Genomic DNA, 19,458 nt, shown 5'->3' on the forward strand with positions numbered 1-19,458 from the left:
TTTCTTTTTAAAGTTTATTTCTATTTGTGTTTACTCATATTCACAGAGACTGTGTAAGAAGTACATGCCTTCCACAATAAACATCACTAATACAATTATTATCACATTACCTAGAACAAATGTATCATTCATAGTTCATAAAAAAATATCATCTAAGGCTTTCAACAGCTCATAATAACTTTTCATTACAGGAAAATGATTGCCATTTTGTTGTTTTTTTAAACTTGATTATGCTGAAAATGACCAGGTTCAAAAATGATTTACCGTGGACTGTATGTATGTCGGATAACCCTGGCGTTGTGTAACCAGGCATCAATGTGGACAACCTCTACTATCCAGCTAAATAATCTCTTTATAAATCTATAACCTTACAAACACAACGGTGCATAATTCTGGGTTTTGATTACAATTTTGATTTGAATTGTTAAGATATGAAAATCTACCACTAGCTCCTTTTAATAGGTGTAAAAAACCTGGAATCACACTAAACATGATTTTATCAACTAAATCAAATCCATGCTAAAAGGAATCTCATTGTTCAATAAATCACATTCTATGTTTACTAGATATACTTCATGAGAATATTCTGGATCAGTCAATAAAATACTCCAAATGACATGTTCAAATTCATGTATTCTGTATACATGTACATGTAATAAAATGGCTGTTGACAACCTTTTTTAAGAACATAGCAAGGCGAGAATACATTTAAAATAATTGTAACATTAAAACAGTTCTATGTTAACAAAAATGATTATTTAGTAATATTCAATCAAAAGTGTGAAAAACTGAAAGTACCAGTATGTGATGTTTGTATTTACCCCTCTATTATGTGGTGTTTGTATTTACCCCTCTATTATGTGATGTTTGTATTTACCCCTCTATTATGTGGTGTTTGTATTTACCCCTCTATTATGTGATGTTTGTATTTACCCCTCTATTATGTGGTGTTTGTATTTACCCCTCTATTATGTGATGTTTGTATTTACCCCTCTATTATGTGATATTTGTATTTACCCCTCTATTATGTGCTGACAAAAAACAAAACAGAAACACTCATTATAAAATAAACAAAACAAAAATGCCACTAGGTACTAGATGACTAGTACATTGTTGTTAAATACAAAACATCATCAACTTCGGCTGAAAAAGTACCGGTATGTGATGTTTGTTTTTAGCCCTCTCATGTTGACAAAAAAAAAAATTTCAAAACACTCATGATAAAATAAAACAAAAATGCCACTAGATACTGACCAGCATTGATGTTAAATAAATACAAAAGATCATCTGAGAAAATTAGCATTAAAATGTTGGCGGGTAGCTGTGATGTATAAATTGTTTCTGAGGTAGCAGCTTCCATATTTCATACTTCTAGATTTTATTATTATGCAAATAAAGTGGGTTTTAAAAAAAAAACCAATTTTGCTGCATACATTATCCTATATACCTTGTACTTATACATACTTGTATTTAGTGGACTAGTGCTTCCGTTTCAAAATAGAATTGAGGCATTTAAATGGTGTACAATATATCAATGGCAAAAAACACCCATAAAACAAACTATTGGTAACTTATAAAAACAAAATAATCAATGAAAAATGACTATAATTTTCCATCTCCTTTAAAACACAAAAATTGTTATAAACTTAAACACACACGGGTTACTGTATACATATAAAACATATCTGTTTATTGAAGAGATTAATGTACATATATGTTGTAAAGAATTATATCAAAATAACTAGCACTCTTTAATATGAAAATCTGTCTCTGTTTTGATCAGTCGACTTGTAGTTTTGCTGGGAGTCAGTTGAACGTCTGCTGCAGCAGGGCTTTAGCCTCGGCCTGGTGGATCTGGCCGATTCCTGTGGCGGGGGTTCCTAGGTGATCACGACCCACGTATCTTAGCTACAGAGACAAAGCAATGCATTCATAGTACATTTTATGGAAGGCATGCTTTTAAACTGGGGTTTTTATTCCAAACACAGTTACACTCAATTGTACTGAGAAACTTTGGTATCTTGATGATAGGTTAGATAAATATAAAATACATTGTTACTGTCTTGAATTATAAGCTGTATTTGGGTGAGGGTAAGAAAACGTGACAGAGGGCGAGACTTGTCAAGCCCTCTTCATGTTTTCAAATTGAGCCCAAATATCACTTATATTTCAAGACAGTTATCATGTACTTCATTTATCCTGCAACATCAAATCAAGTTTTACCCCCCATACAAGCTCTTTCTTTGATAAATAAAAAAATAAAAATAACTAGATTCGATCTCGTTGCGAGCAACGAGTGGGTCTTCCGTCCGATTTTTGAATAGATTAGATTAAACTTATCAATTTAATGATAAAATCGTAGATCTAAGCAAATATAAGAGAAAAAAAATTTGCGGCACTCGGAGCTTGAACCCGGGTCGCCTGGGCCATGTCCACGACTCTATCGACTGAGCTACTCGGACTCTCGCTTCAGGACTTTGACGCTTAATTTCTCGAGAACGCCTTGATCGATTTTAAAACAAATTGCATATTCTGAATCAGTAAAAGGGTCACTATCATCTAATTTGAAAAAATATATCAAAACAAAAAGTTGAAATTTTTCATTTTTTAAATTTGCTTCCGGTGACGACCGGAAGTGACGGCCAACATTCTCCTGACCGAGGTTCACGAGGATATTGCTAGATCTATCATCTCTGAAAATTTCAGTTCTCTATCTTTGATCATTTTTGAGAATCATCGCCGACAAAATTGACTTTTAAAAATCGTAAAACGACGATAACTTCCGACCGGAAGTGAATTTTGAAAAATTGTTCCGGCGGTATAAAATTCAAATGACTAGGCATCAGCCCTGAAAATTTGAAGGAAATCGAACAAGTCATCTCTGAGAAATCGCCTGCACAAAATTTGTAAGACAAAAAAAGAATAATAAAAATAATAATAATAAGAAAAGTGAAAAAGAAACATTACAATAATAGAAGGGTCTTCCGCTGAAGACGGAAGACCCTAAAAATCAGGCCAGCTTAAAGGAGCAAAAGTTTTTGCTATATTGGGGCATTGACCGAATATATAGCTTTATTTGGTCAATGCAAGAGGCAGATGCTGGATAAAAAAACTTCTGTAACATTTAAAAGATTGTGAGATATTAAGATGAAATTGCAGAAAAATCGGACCTACACTGAATTTTAACAACTGTGCCACCTTGTCAGTTCTCAGTCTTTTTATAACACATGAGTGTTTTTCATTAATGTCCATGCTCAACAGACCAGGCATGTCTATCATACTGTACCTTCTTCCCTAAAATGTTCTCGAATCTGGGAGAGACAAAACTCCAGGCCCCCATATTACGATGTTCTTCTTGACTCCATATAAAGTCTACAAAATTAACCTCTAAATCAGTATTTCAGAAAAAAGAGACAAACCCTAAAGACCATAGCTTTTGGTTTTCATATTCACTATTTCCAGCATACATTACTATGATATTAGCATGACATTTTTGCTTTTAGCAGGGTACATGTACATACCTGTAGCGTTGGAGAATTTATTCAGTTCTGTTTGAATCTCAGCTGATGGAAAGGGGCAAAGACTCTGTCAATAAAAAGACAATTAATCATTCATATAGCATACAGTCATGCTTAGCACACTCATCACAAGAATTTTCAACTTTTCTATCATTGCTATTCAGTAGAAGTCCTCTGATTACCTCTAAACGAATTATGGCAACATTTTGAAGTTTGAGATTCTCCCTCTCCTTAGTCAGTGTGTAGTAATGTTTGCCTGAGCAGAAGACAACTTTTGTCACCTTCCCCGGAGAGACACCAGGATCCCCCATAACTGTCTGGAAAGTGGTTCCAGGGGCCATCTCATCTAGGGAGGAGGTGGCTTCTGGTAGACGCAGCAGGATCTTTGGAGCCACCACCACTAGGGGCTTTCTGAAGTTACGCACCATCTGAAAGAAAAAGTTACAAATCCATTACAAATATTCTATAAGTATGTGAGATAGTGAGGGATCTTTCTTCTCTTTATTACATATTGAAAGAAATTGATCATTTTATAAAAATGTTGAATAAATTTCATTCCGAACAGCTTTGTTGTATCTCAGTACATAATCCATATGCAAATACCGGTAATCACAAAATTAACTGAACTATAAACTTACTTTAAAAAAATACATGTACCGGTACATGTAACAATGGAGATTTAGATTAAAACTCCTATTGTTATTGTTTCATTCAAATATAATTAATGTCAATGACAAGAAAGCAGATAAGAACATGCCTGAGTGTACACTCTGGAGTCTTAATCTAAACAGGATGGGAGATAAGTCTTGTACGACTAAGACAGGACTGAATTCAATGTGAAGATTATCCTGTCTGTGGAGAAGGTGGAAGTAATGGGCGGGGGTGAGTTATTTGTGACACCGTCCTGTCGGCGGAGAAGGTGGAAGTAATTGGCGGGGGTGAGTTATTTGTGACACCGTACCTGTCTGTGGAGAAGGTGGAAGTAATTGGCGGAGATGAGTTATTTGTGACACCATACCTGTCTGTGGAGAAGGTGGAAGTAATGGGCTGGGGTGAGTTATTTGTGACACCGTACCTGTCTGTGGAGAAGGTGGAAGTAATGGGCGGAGATGAGTTATTTGTGACACCGTACCTGTCTGTGGAGAAGGTGGAAATAATGGGCAGGGGTGAGTTATTTGTGACACTGTACCTTTCATTTGTGACACCGTACCTGTCGGCGGAGAAGGTGGAAGTAATGGGCGGGGATGAGTTATTTGTGACACCGTACCTGTCTGTGGAGAAGGTGGAAATAATGGGCAGGGGTGAGTTATTTGTGACAACGTACCTGTCGGCGGAGAAGGTGGAAGTACTGAGCGGGGGTCGTGGGGTTGGCCACCAGCATGTTGACAGTGTCTCCATCTACTTTCACTTCACTGCTGTCACACATCTACATCAAAAACACATGGAATCACAACACTGGCTATACAAACTGTCATATAATGTGTGTTCAATTGGACAGGCTAAACTCTGGCTGCTACTCAAAACCTCGACATAGAAAATTCAGATATTTTTTATCTTTGTTGAGGGGAGGTAAGAGCTGTTTATCAAAGAAAACATTAAACTTAAAAAAAAAGGGGAGTTAGACTGTATCACTCTATTTTCAACTAAATCTCATCGAGATGGTGTTCATTTCAAAGGACCCAACTTTTGATGCAGGACAAAAGGATGACAAAGACTTGTTAAAACTTATATTGTAATGGTCACTCTCTTGTTCAAGTATGAACCAGGAGAAAGAGAGAGAAAGAGAGAGAGAGAGAGAGAGAGAGAGAGAGAGAAAGAGAGAAAGAGAGAGACTCACAACAAGGATTTGACACAGACTTCTTATGACCTAACCTTTTGATTTGAATACTTGGTTCAAGGTCACTGTACAAGATTTACCCTTCAGTACTTAGAGAGAAACTATGAGACAAATTAGACAATGGGAAAAATATTTTTTTAACTTGAATTTGGCTGTGTGGTATATAGACATGACTTGTGTGTTTTAAGAGGTTTTACTGTTGTTAACTTTGCCTGTATCAATATTCACATTTAGCCATCTTTTTCCTCTATACACAGAAGTATGAAACAACTACTGGTAGGTTTCAGAAGTATGCTTCTGTATGGCTGAGTTTTACTGTTCCATCTCTCACCTGTAAAAATCTTTCTATCCTACAGGATGAATGCTCTGGACCTGCTCCATCCATCCCATGAGGCAACAGCATCACTAGTCCTGTCTGAAGGAGCCATTTCACTACAAACACAGTAGTAAAGAACCTCTTTGTATGTCAAATACAAATATTGCAGATCTGACAAATGTGTCCCAGTCAAATTTTTATAATGCAAAAAAAAAGGCTTTTAATAACTTTGTTAAGATATGTGATATTACTGAAACATGATGGATATCATGAAAATCATTTGATTGCATTCAGGATAAGATATATATTTTGTGTATTACCAGGGTATATTATTTAGACACACTCTTCTTCATTCTACATAAAAAATAAATGGACAGAAATATTGGTCCACAATTTACTGGAACGATGTTCTTACATTCCCCACTGGAGATGTAGGTGTCTATGATGATTTGGGCTCCGTTGAAGAAGTCCCCAAACTGGGCCTCCCATATAACCAGGTTGTTGGGGTGGTCAATGCTCATGCCGTACTCAAACCCCAGCACTGCCTCCTCAGACAGGGCGCTGTTAGCCAACTGAAAGCAGGGGAAGCAAACACTTGCTTGTCTGAATTTTGTTATGCTGGGAACACTTTTTATGTACCGGTATAAATGTACATTTACCATACTACATAGGAGAAATCTGGTTTTCATCTTTGCATACTTAAAAGTGTATGACTTTTGTTTTTATATTTTTTTCTTCAAATTTAAGGTTGTCTTAACCATTAAGATGGTTTGGTGCAATGTGTGACAATGGAAGTTATGGTGTCTTTCACATTAATTCACAACACATCAGAACAATTTTTAGCTACATGTATAAACATTAGTCTTGCTATCAATCTATCTAACATCACAGCATTTTCTTGTTAATGCCAAAACATGTACTTGTACATGTATTGTAGTACAATACATAAATGTCACCTGATGCACTTTATTTTTTATCTTCTTTTTTGACTGATGTTTATGAAATTCTCATTCAAGATTATCCAACGTTTTTTTTTGTATATGGTTGAGGGTTACCTCTAGGAATGCAGTCTGATCCTCCTTGATGTGGTTGAGTGGAATGTGTATCTCGTCTGTTTCCTGGTCCACCAACATCCCGTGTCTGTGACTAAAGGTGCCCCGCCCCACGTCCTGTCCACTCACTCTCACATTGAACCCTAAGAAAATGAACAAAAGGTAACATGCTCACATTACAGACACTCCAACTTTACCTGGAATAAAAACTGTAAGATACTGTAGATTCCTAATTAAATGCAAGGAATTAATATCCGTGTAAAAATGCGAGATGCACATCTCAAGAATTTTAAAATCTCACTTTTATTTTTCGGACATATGTTAACTACATAAAAATACGATCAAAATTTGCATTCGCGATTTTATGTTCTATCGATTTGATGGAAAATGGTTGAATCGCGGAATTAAGTACTAGCTGGCATAAAATAAGGATTCCGAATCTACAGTAATCTGGATAGAACTTCTGACTTGTCATAAAAGTGAAAAGTTTACTTCACCTGTAGGGTGAAGGAATCGAGTGACAAGAGCTTACCCTGGTACAATAGTGATCCAAATGCCAGAGCCTCCGCTGTGGCCCAGTCTAAGCCCCGCCCATCCTTCATCTTCTCCAGTCGCCTGTCTACATGAGCCTTCTGAACATTGGGATGGACTTTCTGCAAAATGAAGGTTCCTGTTTTAATTTCTTGAATAACTTAGTGAAGTGCAAAAAAAAGGGAGATTACCATAATAATTCTTTTCTTTTTTTAAGTTTATAGGCATTTATGTATACCTGATTAAGTGTAATACACTGTATATGTAAATAATGTAAATCTATGTTATAATGTACCTGCAATTCATACAATGATTTCCTTAAATCATGTACCATAATCATACTTATGTTGACTGTGTTTAATATGCAAACATGTGCATGCTATTTCCACTTATCATGTAATTCCTATAAAGCTAATATAATCCTCCACATGTAATGTCCGTAATGTATGCAATCATAAAGAGTAAAGTCATGCACATACAAATTCAGTTAATCAAGCAATCATTTTTATATGCTATGTGTACCTGTAATTATTAACTATGCAAAACTATGAAAAATGTACAGGTATATCCCATCTAATGTGTCATACCATTCATGTTATTCCTGTAAATCGTGTACATGTAATTCATTAAATTGTGTAATTATGTACATGTAATTCCTGCCAGCCATGTAAAATCTGTAAACTGAAAAGCTGTGCAGAGTGAATATGTATTTATTCATATCTGCAACCAATTAATTTTACAATCTGTAGCTAAGAATTTGTGTACATTACATATGTTTACAAATATTGAAAACAAGGCTAAACACATACTGTAAATTCCTAATAAAATGCAAGGAATCAATATCCGCATAAAATCGCGAGAAGCACATCTTGCAGATTTAAAAATCTTGCATTAATTTTTCGGAGAGATGTAAACTATTATAGAATATGATAAAAATTTGGTGTTCATGATTTTACATTATCAGAATTTGATGCATTACGATTGAATCGCGGAATTAAGTACTCGCGTAAAATAAGGAATCTACAGTAGATGACAAACTTAGTTTGGCATTTAGGTCGACTTACTAGATCAGGGCATGTGACAGACTTTTGACCTATGAACTTCAGAAGGTCAACAGACACGCCTGTATCCCAGAGAGTGACCACATCCCCGGCCTGGACCATCTGACTCCACTGCTGCTGGAGGTCAAACCTCTGTCAGCAGAAAAAGGAATAAATATTACAGGTGAGAGAGGTGAGGGGAGAAGTCAGGGTAGGGTGTCAACATGTTTTCTGTATATCAAGTAGGTTAGAAAAAAGACAAATGATGCTCTCTTTTACCATCCAGTAATTTGACATTATATCTTACTATTAAGAAAACTTTGTTTTAAAGAAACACAACTGTAAACATATATTTTTTAGTGTGTACGATATTTGGCAGAAAATGATTTTTGAGAAGTTAGTGTGAATTGGAATTTGTGTTTTTCTGAATTTGCTAATTCTAATATGTACATAATATATGAAAGGCATTTAGCGATGTACATTGTACTTGAATTAGCGAAAGGCACTTTCCATCAAAAACGTTAAAAAGAATACACAACGAAATGTAATATGTTTACAGTATCTGGATAGATTTTGTGTCCTTCACAACATATGAGAGTTTGACTGTACCTGAGGGACGAAGGAATCCACCATAGACATGTTGTCTGCCAGCGTAGTGTTCCAGGCCTTGACCATACCATCCAGCTGCTCTTGCTCAACCAATCCCTCCGACTACAACCAATGAAATTCTAATATAGAGATTTCTCTCAGATGGTAATCATGCCAGCAACATTATAAAGATATTTCATGTACATTGGAGAAAGACATTAACATACCATGTAAAAACACATTCACTGTATGGGTTCATGAGCGTATGCATTCTGTATGCAAGATCTATATATAATTCATCTGTATCCAGGCTTATTTTTGCAGCATGACACAACAATTAATTTTTCTAGAAATAATTACTATCAAATAAATGTATCATATTAGATTTACTGTTTTAATTCTTTCCATTGACATTAAGGAGAGGTAAGGGGAATTTCCCTGCATGAAGCATTAGGAAAAACTAATTAAAATATTTTAATCTTAATAATTCATTTTAAAATAAGCTTTGGAAAGTTTCCTAGAGATGATGTTTTTTAATTTTACAGTCTTGTCAAACAAATTTGGAAGAACAATTTTACATTAACAGAAGAGGGAGAAATGTTCAGTGTTGTTTCGTACCACAACGTTTTTGGCGTATATGTTTGGAATACTGTCGCGTCCCCTCACTGCCTTGTACATCTTTGGATTGGTAAAAAATGGGTCATCTAATTCATTGTGGCCATGTTTACGGAAGCAGATGAAATCAATGATAACATCCTTCTGGAATTTTTTCCGATAGTCCATAGCTATAGAAGTTACCCGCATGACTTCCTATTCGAAAAAAAAATCAGTTATCATTATGATAATTCTTTGATATTACAGGTTCTTCAGACAATCAATTGATGAAGATTATCAAATCTACATTTCTACATTGTACACTGTAAGAATTACATTGGTTTGATATAATTATGATCTTGAAAAAAACATGTATTGATACCAAATTAAATAGTGGAATAAAATCACTAAACAGGAAAGAAAATGAGTATCATTTGATTGTAGTTGTTTTTAATATATCAATCCTTTAAATGAAATATAATCTCTCTCTCTCTCTCTCTCTCTCTCTCTCTCTCTGTACCTCTGGGAAGTCAGCATTAACGTGAATAACTGGATAGGCGTTTATTTTGGCAAGGCAACTACTGTACCTAGAAGACCTGTTAATTCAATAAGCTCTCAGTAGATACTTGTATTTGAATGGATATACATGTACTGTATAAATTTATAAGGATTTCACACTGTCTAGAACTGCTATATATAAAATTACAAGCCAGTACATAAGAAGCATTTGTATATGTCTGTTACATGGATGGATATATGATTCGATGGTGACTGCACACTAATAGTACACATGCATATTAAAAGAAGCATTAAAACATTATTTTTTTTTAAATTGTGTGTCATAAATTATGTGCATACAAATTCTTCATTTCCCTGAATTATTGGGAATATTTATTCTATAACAAGAGAATTAGCCCTGACCTTCCTCTAGACGCCTCTGTAGTAAAGCCGATCTGGTTATTCACAATGAGGTGTATACTGCCACCTACATTAAAATGGGGACATTCCGCTATACAGAATGTCTCTGCAACAATACCCTATAACGAAGGACAGAGCCTTTGAACAAGATCACTAATTCAAAGGAGTACATGTAATTCATTGGAGTACATATAATGAAAATCAGAAATTTTAATACTGTATATACAGTAATTTTTGCAGTGATCTATTTTTCGCTATTTTTGCGATCACTTTCAAATCGCAAAATATTAAATACATAGAAATTATATCCTGTAATATTTTCTATTAGAAACTTTTAAATTCGCAAAAAATGACTGAAGCAAATTAAAAATACGACATATTTTCCCCATTTTCACAAATTTTGTGGCACACGAAAAAAACTGGATATACTTAGCTCAAACACTTAAGATAATTTATTTTATTTGCATTTTGAGAACTAGGTCTTCTGTACTTGAATAAAAAAAGCCTAAACACAGATGTCTGAGGTTGTTGAATCAACATACCTGAGCAGAAAATGAGGCATCGCCATGCACCTGTACACAGAGCACCTTGTCGTCCCTGGGGTCAGGGCTGTACTCCCCACACTGATGGGTCTGCTGTTTGGACCGGGCCTTGCCTACAGCCACTGGATTGTTTGCCTTTAATGAAAGGCAGCAACACTTTACATTTGCCAGTTATATCATTGATAAACATTTGTCTTTAACAACTTTCCTTTTGTGCCAGAGGGTATTGTTACTGAATTATTACCTTTTGAATGTTAAATAGAATAGAATAGTAAACTTCACCAGAATTATTACTTTGGGATAAAATATGATTATTTCTTTAATAACATTTACAAACTAATTTAAATCCTAAAAACAATTCTACATTGTATTTTGGTTATTTGTTTATAATGCTTATGCATTAAATATTAAAACAATAGATGTTTGTGAAACACTTGACCTAGATATTCTTATGATAAATATGTATACTAAATTTCACATCAGTATGTGCAACCTCTGACCTAGATATTATTATAATAAACCTGTATACTAAAATTCATTTCAATATGTGCATCCTTTGCGAAGAAAATGATCGGAAACTGCAAATAATTGGAATTTGTAAAAGTCCAAAGTGCACAACTCTGTCAAAATATTCTTGATCACACCAAAAATCAAACTAGACCTAGATATTCTTATGATGAATTTGTATACCAATTTCAAATCAGTCTGTGCCACCTCAGTGAAGAAAATAAACAGAAACTGTTGGTGGATAGACCAACTGACAGACAAAAGGACCGCAACAAAGCAATATGCCCTCCCTTCTTCGAAGGGGGGATAATTAAAACCCAATAAAACAATCATAAATCATCAAAAAATTGTATCCTACAATATCCTTAACTCAAAGAACTTTCAGGCTTTAGCTTGCAGTACATACATGTACCTAAAGAGTATAGTGAAGATTAAGCTTGCAGTTCTTTAGGATTAGGTGGGATAAATCTTGCATTACCAGTACTTACCTCCAGATGAGAAGGATTAGGGATTAAACTAACATGGACATCCTTGCTGTTATACTTTAAATCAACAGATGTGTCTGAAAAATACATTAAATACAATACATCAAAGTTCAAACATTTTATCCAGTACTTTTTTTTTGTTCTGCGTTACCCCAAACTTCACACTTACACAGATGGGACAGGACATCCCCACTCCCTGCAACCTCGGACGGAAACTCTGGCAGTCCCTTCATCTACAGTACACAAGACAGTTACTGGTAACAGTTAACGGAACAAAACAAGAGGCCCAGGGGCCACATCGCTCACCTGAGCAACAATTGCCTTAATTCTGATCAAATTAGCATTACAGTATCAAAATATCTTGACAACTGAGTACAGTAGATCTTGCTAAAAAAATTGAAAATCTGCCAATTTTTATCCACCTCTTATTTTTTGGTAAATACCAAGCCCCTTTTGTTGTTGTACCTGTAAGAAGATTTTTCTCTATTCCTATATACCCCTCCCCCCCATTTCGTGGCCCCACTTTTCTCTAGGGAATCATGGTTTCATCAAACTTAAATCTGCATAACCTGTGCTTTCACACTAAGTACTGAGTTTTGGACCAAAAACTTTCCCAGAATATTTTTAAAGATTTTCTCTATATATTCCTATGTAAAAATTCAAACCGCCATCATGGTCCCGCCCTACCACTAGGGACTGTGATTTTGCAAACTTTAATTTACACTACCCGAGGATGCCTCTACACAAGTTTAAGCTTTTCTTGCCAAAAAGTCTTTAAAAAGAAGACAACTGAGAACAGTAGATCTTGCTAAAAAAAAATTGAAAATCAAGATTTTTAAAGATTTTCTCTATATATTCCTAGGTAAAAATTCATCCCCCATTGTGGCCTCACCCTACCCCTGGACTATTATTTAAACAAACTTGAATCTATATGATCTGGGGATGCTTCCACTCAAATTTGGGCTTTCCTGGCCTAATAGTTTTGAGAAGAAGACTTTTAAAGATTTCTCTATATATAAAAATTTATCCCCCATTGTGGCCCCGCCCTTCCCCCTGGGACCATGATTTGAATAAACTTGAATCTACATTATTTGAGGATGGTTACACGCCAATTTGAGCTTTCTTGGCCAAAAAGTTTTTAAAAGAAATTTTTTAAAAGATTTTCTCTATATATTCCTATATAAAAATTTATCCCACAATTGTGGCCCCACCCTACCACCGGGGACCATCATTTGAACAAACTTGAATCTACACTATCTGAGGATGCTTCCATTCAAATTTGAGCTTTCCTGGCCTTATAGTTTTTGAGAAGAAGATTTTTAAAGATTTTCTCTATATATTCCTATGTAAAACTTGATCCCCCAATTGTGGCCCCGCCCTACCCCCTGGGACCATGATTTGAATAAACTTGAATCTACATTATCTGAGGATGCTCCCATTTTAATTTGAGCTTTTCTGGCCTGATACTTTTTGAGAAGAAGATTTTTAAAGATTTCCTCTATATATTCCTGTAAAACTTGATCCCCCTCTTGTGGCCCCTCCCTACCCCCGGGGACCATGATTTGAACAAACTTGAATCTACACTACCTGATGATGCCTCCACACAAGTTTAAGCTTTTCAGGCCAAATAGTTTTTGAGAAGAAGATTTTTGAAAAATACCAACAAATTTCAAATTCTCAATTATCTCCCCTTTAAAGAGGGCGTGGCACTTTATTTGAACAAACTTGAATCCCCTTCACCTAGTGGTGCTTTGTGCCAAATTTGGTTGAAATCTGCCCAGTGGTTCTTGAGAAGATGATGAAAATGTGAAAAGTTTACAACAACGAGGACAACAACGACGACAGACAACGGACAAATTGTGATCAGAAAAGCTCACTTGAGCCTTTGGCTCAGGTGAGCTAAAAAGTCACTCTGTACATGTAGTTAAAGCCAACTCATCAAAACACATTCAGCAATTTCGGGTGATGGAATGCCTCTCTTATTTACTGGGTATAAACAGATTTACAGATACAACACCTCCACTTTCTTACCTTTTTAAACATGATAACAGGAGGAAACTTGAGCATACAGGTGAGGAAATTCAGGCGCCCCCTGTGTGGCATACATATAACAACGTCTGATATACTGCCTGCAAAGAAAAGCAATCAATATCTTACTAAATAAAGCTTCAAATTTCTAAATGTTTTAATATACATGAATATATTTCAACAGTACAGAAACACATACATGTAGTACATGTATATACAATGTACATTTCATTATTCAAGATTTCCTCCATACATATCATTTTGACTTTACATTTCCCTTCTCTTTATTATTTTGTCATTTCTAAAACATAATTAGGATTAGGGCAGGTTTTGAATTAATCAAACTTGATCTGCTTTGAGTGTTGTCAAAATGTATAGTGTTTACCCACTAAATAAGCAACTTTTATACATGTGCTTAATAAAAAAAAAAAACTTTTTTATTGAGTTACATATCACAGAATTCCTTTTTCAATTTGTCATTATGTGATATGGGACTAATTAACATATAATGTAAAAAAAACATTTCTGTGATTTGGAGAATTCTTCACAATAATCAAGAGTACATCTCATTATCATCATGAACCATAAATACTAAGCATTTTGTGGCCGAAAATAAATAAATGTCAGGCTACAGCCTAAAGCCATCAGAGACTGTTAATTAAACAAGCAGCATGTGATATTGTTGTCTCAGTCCAAGCATGGAATTATATACTTACTTTGTGAACATTTATTAAAGATTTCTTCAAATATGGCCATCATGCTTTCTCCACCCTCGCCCCCATAACGCTTCACATTCACAAACTTGTTGGCCAAAAAGTGATCAAATGCCTGAAACATGTTTACTACATGTAAGATTTTAATAATGAAAATGGAGTTTGCAAGTATTTCACAAAGGGCAAAAATTGTAGTTCAAAAATATATAACTAGTTTAATAAACTATCCTATATAAAATATACTTTAGCTTTTCTGCTTAAAATTATAACTTACAGTAACATGTACAATTGTATTTCTATGTACAATTATACACTCAATGGTTAAGAACCACCTCAAAATAAATATAAAGATTCTACAGTCTTTACATTTAATCATATGAGCAGATATTATACAAGCTTAACCTGACACCGTAGCATTATATCAGCTAGCTCTACTCTGGTCTGGGCTGTTAACTCTATATCTCCTCTCCTCTCAAATGCAGAAGCCAACCATTCTCTCTCTTCTGAACTCTACAATGAACAAAGCAGCCATACCACAATCTAGTAAGTGCATGCATCTTCAAAAACAGCAGTAAATATCAATACATAGAGCACAAATGATTTTCTCAATGTCACAATTTCTTCAAGTCTAAAAATTATGTTCAAGTTAAAGGTCATGCAATTTCAAAGTCAATCAACAAAAGAAGTAATCTGATTGAAGTAATCAATATTGCAGGAAAAGGGGCACTGTATACTACATAGAGATAACTCAAAATGCAATAAACTTTTAAGGTACCTAACTCCATCAACACTTTGTAAGACACTACGTCACAAGATGGCAATTTAAATGTTTTGTTAAGTTGTTTGCATCAATTGTTTAGGTTAAATATCTTCATAGCTTAGCGGTTAAGATATTGGGCTTGTGAACTGCAGATCATGAGACTGAATCCATCAGAGGCTTTTCATACCTACTGACTTGAATTTTTGAAAGTCATAATTTTTTATCAAAACTGCATATTTTCTGCCTATTTGACTAATATACACTGTACTTCTTATGCACCATATGCTATCTATCACAATCAGGTAATTTTCAGCTGATTTGAGAAACTATATTCCAAGGTTTAGTGAGCCACTTTAAACAACAATAGGTATACATGTAGGTTAGTAAAATAGCTGGTGGGGAGGAAAACCTCTAGATGCTGAAACTCGAGAGCAGCTGGCCCACAGTAGATGGACTCCAGGCTGTTGACTAGTTCCTCCACTGTCATGTTTGGTCCGTGGAAGATCCCCTCCGTCTGGATTATCTGATTACTCTCTGCGGATATTCCGTACAGGGCAGGATCTAGTTCTGGCACATATCTGAAAAAATAATGATAATGTTAAATAAATTGCAATGTCTCTTGAGCTTCACTTCCTGTTCAACTTTTCAAACTTCCAATCATGTTTCCGATCATCTGAATTTCTAGACAGCATAGTGTGTAGCATTTTGAAGTTCACTAACCAAACAGGCAATTCTGAAATCTTTTGAATCATCATCTTCTTGAATACCAAGAAAACGATGATCTTAATTTTTTTTTTACAAATAACAAAAGCATCCCTTCAGCTTCCCTCATTAAAATTCTAATTCTACTAGTACTGTCTGTCTCACATACTCTGCCTCTGTCAGCTGTAGTGGATCCAGGGCGGCTTTTTTGTGTCCATGGCTCCTGTATGCCTCCACCAGTCTGTAGATATTGCTTTGGTAAATCCTGTTCTGAACAGTGGCCTCATCTACAGCATTAAAAAGTATAATGATGACCAAATCTTGTTTTAATTACCTGGTTTTGTAGTTTCATTTTATTTTGTTTTATTAAGTATATTTGTCTATTCATTTGTACATGTATTCAATATTTCAAAAACTTGATTAATGCTGTCACGAAAACAAGCATTAGTTTATGTAGTTTACGTGTAGCCTTAATTTATTCTGGAGGGTGCATGGGTTGATATTTTAAGAAACAAGCAATTTTAATTTGTTTCTATTTTCTAGCCTACTGTTGTTTTGAAATGTAAAATATTTGATAGAAAAAACACTGAATATTTCAATTGTCCCTGGCTCAGGACATTTTTTTAACAACTTTAATCCTCCAAATTTGAGGAAGCTTAATAGCCTTACAGAGCAAATAGTTCAGTGGTCATGAGCAATAAGCCAGTTACTACAAGGTCGCTGGTTCAAACCCCACTGTGGTCACTGAATTGATGTTGTGCATTGTGCACTAAATCAATTAAGCACTTTATCTACATTGTCTCAGTCCACCCAGCCAAAAATTGGGTACCTGCTTACAGTGGAGGTTAATTTAATGATTCTATGATGGACTGGTGTCCCTCCAGGGGGAGTCAATGATTCTTCTGCTTACACCACCAAAACTACAGATTATAAGCACCAGCCTTATGCACTTTCATGGCACAGAGAAGGATTTAACTTATTGCCTAATGGTTATATTTTAATATTAATGGCTATTTGCATGATTCTTTATTGGTTCATAATTATCTCCCCTTGGAATTAATGACTTCTTATTTTAACAAAATTAAAAGCCATATGCCCACAGATGCTATGTTGATATTGGTTAAAATTGACCCTGAGGATAAGATAAGAATGGATATTATAATGCATGTATAGCTGTTGGATGTTGCATGACCTGAGCTGTGTTCAGCAGAACGGGTGCTTGCAATTGCTCAAAAGACTTCCCTATACCTACAAAACAACTTTTGGTGGGTGCAATCGAGCGTCCACTCTGCTGAACATGTCCCATGAAAGCTCATTTGCACCTCTCCATTCACAGTTGCTAGCTGACCTAGAATTTAGACACTGTCAAATACATTATTTGCTGCAATGTCCTTAAGAAGGTGCTTAGTCTAATTTCGATTTTTCTAAAAACAAATTTAAAAAATGTAAATTTAAATTTAAGAGCTGGTGTTATTTGAGACCCAGAGCAAAATTATGACCTCTCAGAGTGTGGAGGTAGAGACACACCTCCATTTAGACCAATGAAATCTAAGGAGATCTGAAAAATAACAGATCCTGTTTAGAACATCTTACCGATTTTAAAATCTGGTGCAGTTCTTGGGTAGTTGCCATAGATACCACATTTTGTGTGATAACCACTCAGTGGTTTCAAAGAATCGACAAAATGCTGCAGATGTCGAGAATGCAGCAACTTCAACCTGGATAACATTGTTGTTGGTATATCAAACTAATTTTACCTCCCCACATAGAGAGTTCCAAGTTTTAGCCGCAGTAAATAGTCGTGGTGCAACACCGTGGCGTGTAGTAAGATATTTGTAAACTATCAAGTTATCATGATATGCTCATAACTTTAAACTGCCAGAAGTCAATATCTTATATTTGACAGGTCTACAAAATTGTTTTTAGCCTAATATGTAATTTTTATGATTAACAGATTAATATCTTTGGAATCTGCGTAATTTTTTGTCCTCAGTATTATGTGTCTTCTTTTTACACGTACCTATTAATGAAAATTATGGGAACTATTTGTTCATATGTAAGACACCATATCATACTTTAATAAATACTACAAACTGACAAATATTGAAAATAAAAATACTTCTTTCCAAACTCAGTGAATGATGGAATGAACTTGAGAGAAAGTGAAAGTAGAACTTTCGTGGAAATCTGTCGTCGTGTGCACGTCAGCTTTATTTTTTGAAAACTTCCCAAATTGTACTTTCGTTTTGTGCTACCTTTCACCACGAGGCGTTTTTATGCAGTATATGGACGGATATTTCCTATATTAAAGCAGAAGAACTTGAGAATTGTTGCCATGGCTGATTATGCTGATTCAACTTCTAAAGACAGGGGAAGAAGACCTGAGTAAGATATTTATTGTAACAATATTGTAAATAATATCTGGGTTCCCTCTGTGCATTGAGAATATGTCTTAGATCATACCTGATAGGAAATTTTAGTGTGAAAATACAGCAACAGAGAACATATATATAAAGGTGCATTTAAGGATGGAAGCAATTGATTTTGAAAATGAACTATTTTGTAAGATCTGCATATATCTTTTGGTTAATTAAGTCCCAGAGATGAAGATCACACTAGAGACCCTAGTCCAGACCGCGCTGAAACCCCAGAGCAGAGGGGACGGAAGTCAAGGTATCAAAGTGGTTGTGGTGCTTAAACCCAGATATTTTTCAGTTATTACAACAGATATCCTTAACAGCTTGTTCTGATGATGCACCAATGTATATTGATTAGTCAGTATGTTTTCTAATTTAATCAGAAGAATGGGATTTGGGAATGTCACATTTATAATCATATATAATGACCCTATTAGATTGGTTTGAATTTCTGTTTGGTTTTAAGGCTTAATTTATCTAACAAAGTATTGTTATGTTTAATATTTTTATACCTGTACATGTTTTAATACCTAACCTATTGTACGGATATGTATTTAACTCTTTTTTATCCCCTTGCAATGGAGTTGGATGAGATATTGTAAAGGTGGTTAAAATACAAGTTGAAATACAGTTAAACTTCGGTAGTATCTCGAACTTGGCGGACTTAAGTAAAATTTTTTAGATACCCGAGGGTTTGATATGTTAAAATTGATGAAAGTTGGATCATTGTTATGTTTCTATACATGCTTTCACTTTCATGTGTTCAGTACCGTATGTTTGGTGTATACTTCGGTTCTTAGCGATGGGGATGGGCGTACAAGCATTATCATTGATAACAATTTTCCCTACGTAATTATCATCCCAAGCTTTCTTTAATTATTATGTCATCAGATGACGCTATATTAAAAGT

At 35.0% G+C, this 19,458-nt stretch overlaps 2 protein-coding genes across 12 annotated transcripts in view; one reads left to right on the plus strand and one right to left on the minus strand.

Annotated features, from left to right (window-relative positions):
- On the minus strand, positions 1–17,861 carry LOC105317940 (2-oxoadipate dehydrogenase complex component E1). Its single transcript, XM_011414764.4, has 23 exons — positions 17,725–17,861; positions 16,301–16,418; positions 15,839–16,007; positions 15,072–15,179; positions 14,673–14,784; positions 13,960–14,057; positions 12,098–12,161; positions 11,932–12,005; positions 10,937–11,071; positions 10,398–10,513; positions 9,997–10,072; positions 9,501–9,692; positions 8,904–9,005; positions 8,319–8,447; positions 7,256–7,376; positions 6,727–6,866; positions 6,087–6,243; positions 5,687–5,787; positions 4,843–4,944; positions 3,701–3,946; positions 3,522–3,585; positions 3,287–3,372; positions 1–1,908 (listed from the first exon to the last, which is right to left on the minus strand). Exons 1-23 carry the CDS (start codon positions 17,858–17,860, stop codon positions 1,807–1,809), a joined length of 2,748 nt encoding a protein of 915 aa, XP_011413066.3. The 5' UTR covers position 17,861; the 3' UTR covers positions 1–1,806.
- The window catches only part of LOC105317941 (uncharacterized), a 22,231-nt gene continuing 20,592 nt past the window's right edge, over positions 17,820–19,458 (plus strand). For 5 of the 11 annotated variants that reach the window (XM_066087598.1, XM_066087599.1, XM_066087601.1 and 2 more), the window contains exons 1-2: positions 17,962–18,516; positions 18,727–18,804. In XM_066087598.1, coding sequence (XP_065943670.1) covers positions 18,467–18,516; positions 18,727–18,804 — 128 coding nt within the window. In that variant the 5' untranslated portion in view covers positions 17,962–18,466. The other 6 variants (XM_066087602.1, XM_066087603.1, XM_066087595.1 and 3 more) reach the window with 5 other exon arrangements.

The sequence above is a fragment of the Magallana gigas genome, chromosome 6 (genome assembly GCF_963853765.1).
Source record: "Magallana gigas chromosome 6, xbMagGiga1.1, whole genome shotgun sequence".
NCBI lineage: Eukaryota > Metazoa > Mollusca > Bivalvia > Ostreida > Ostreidae > Magallana > Magallana gigas.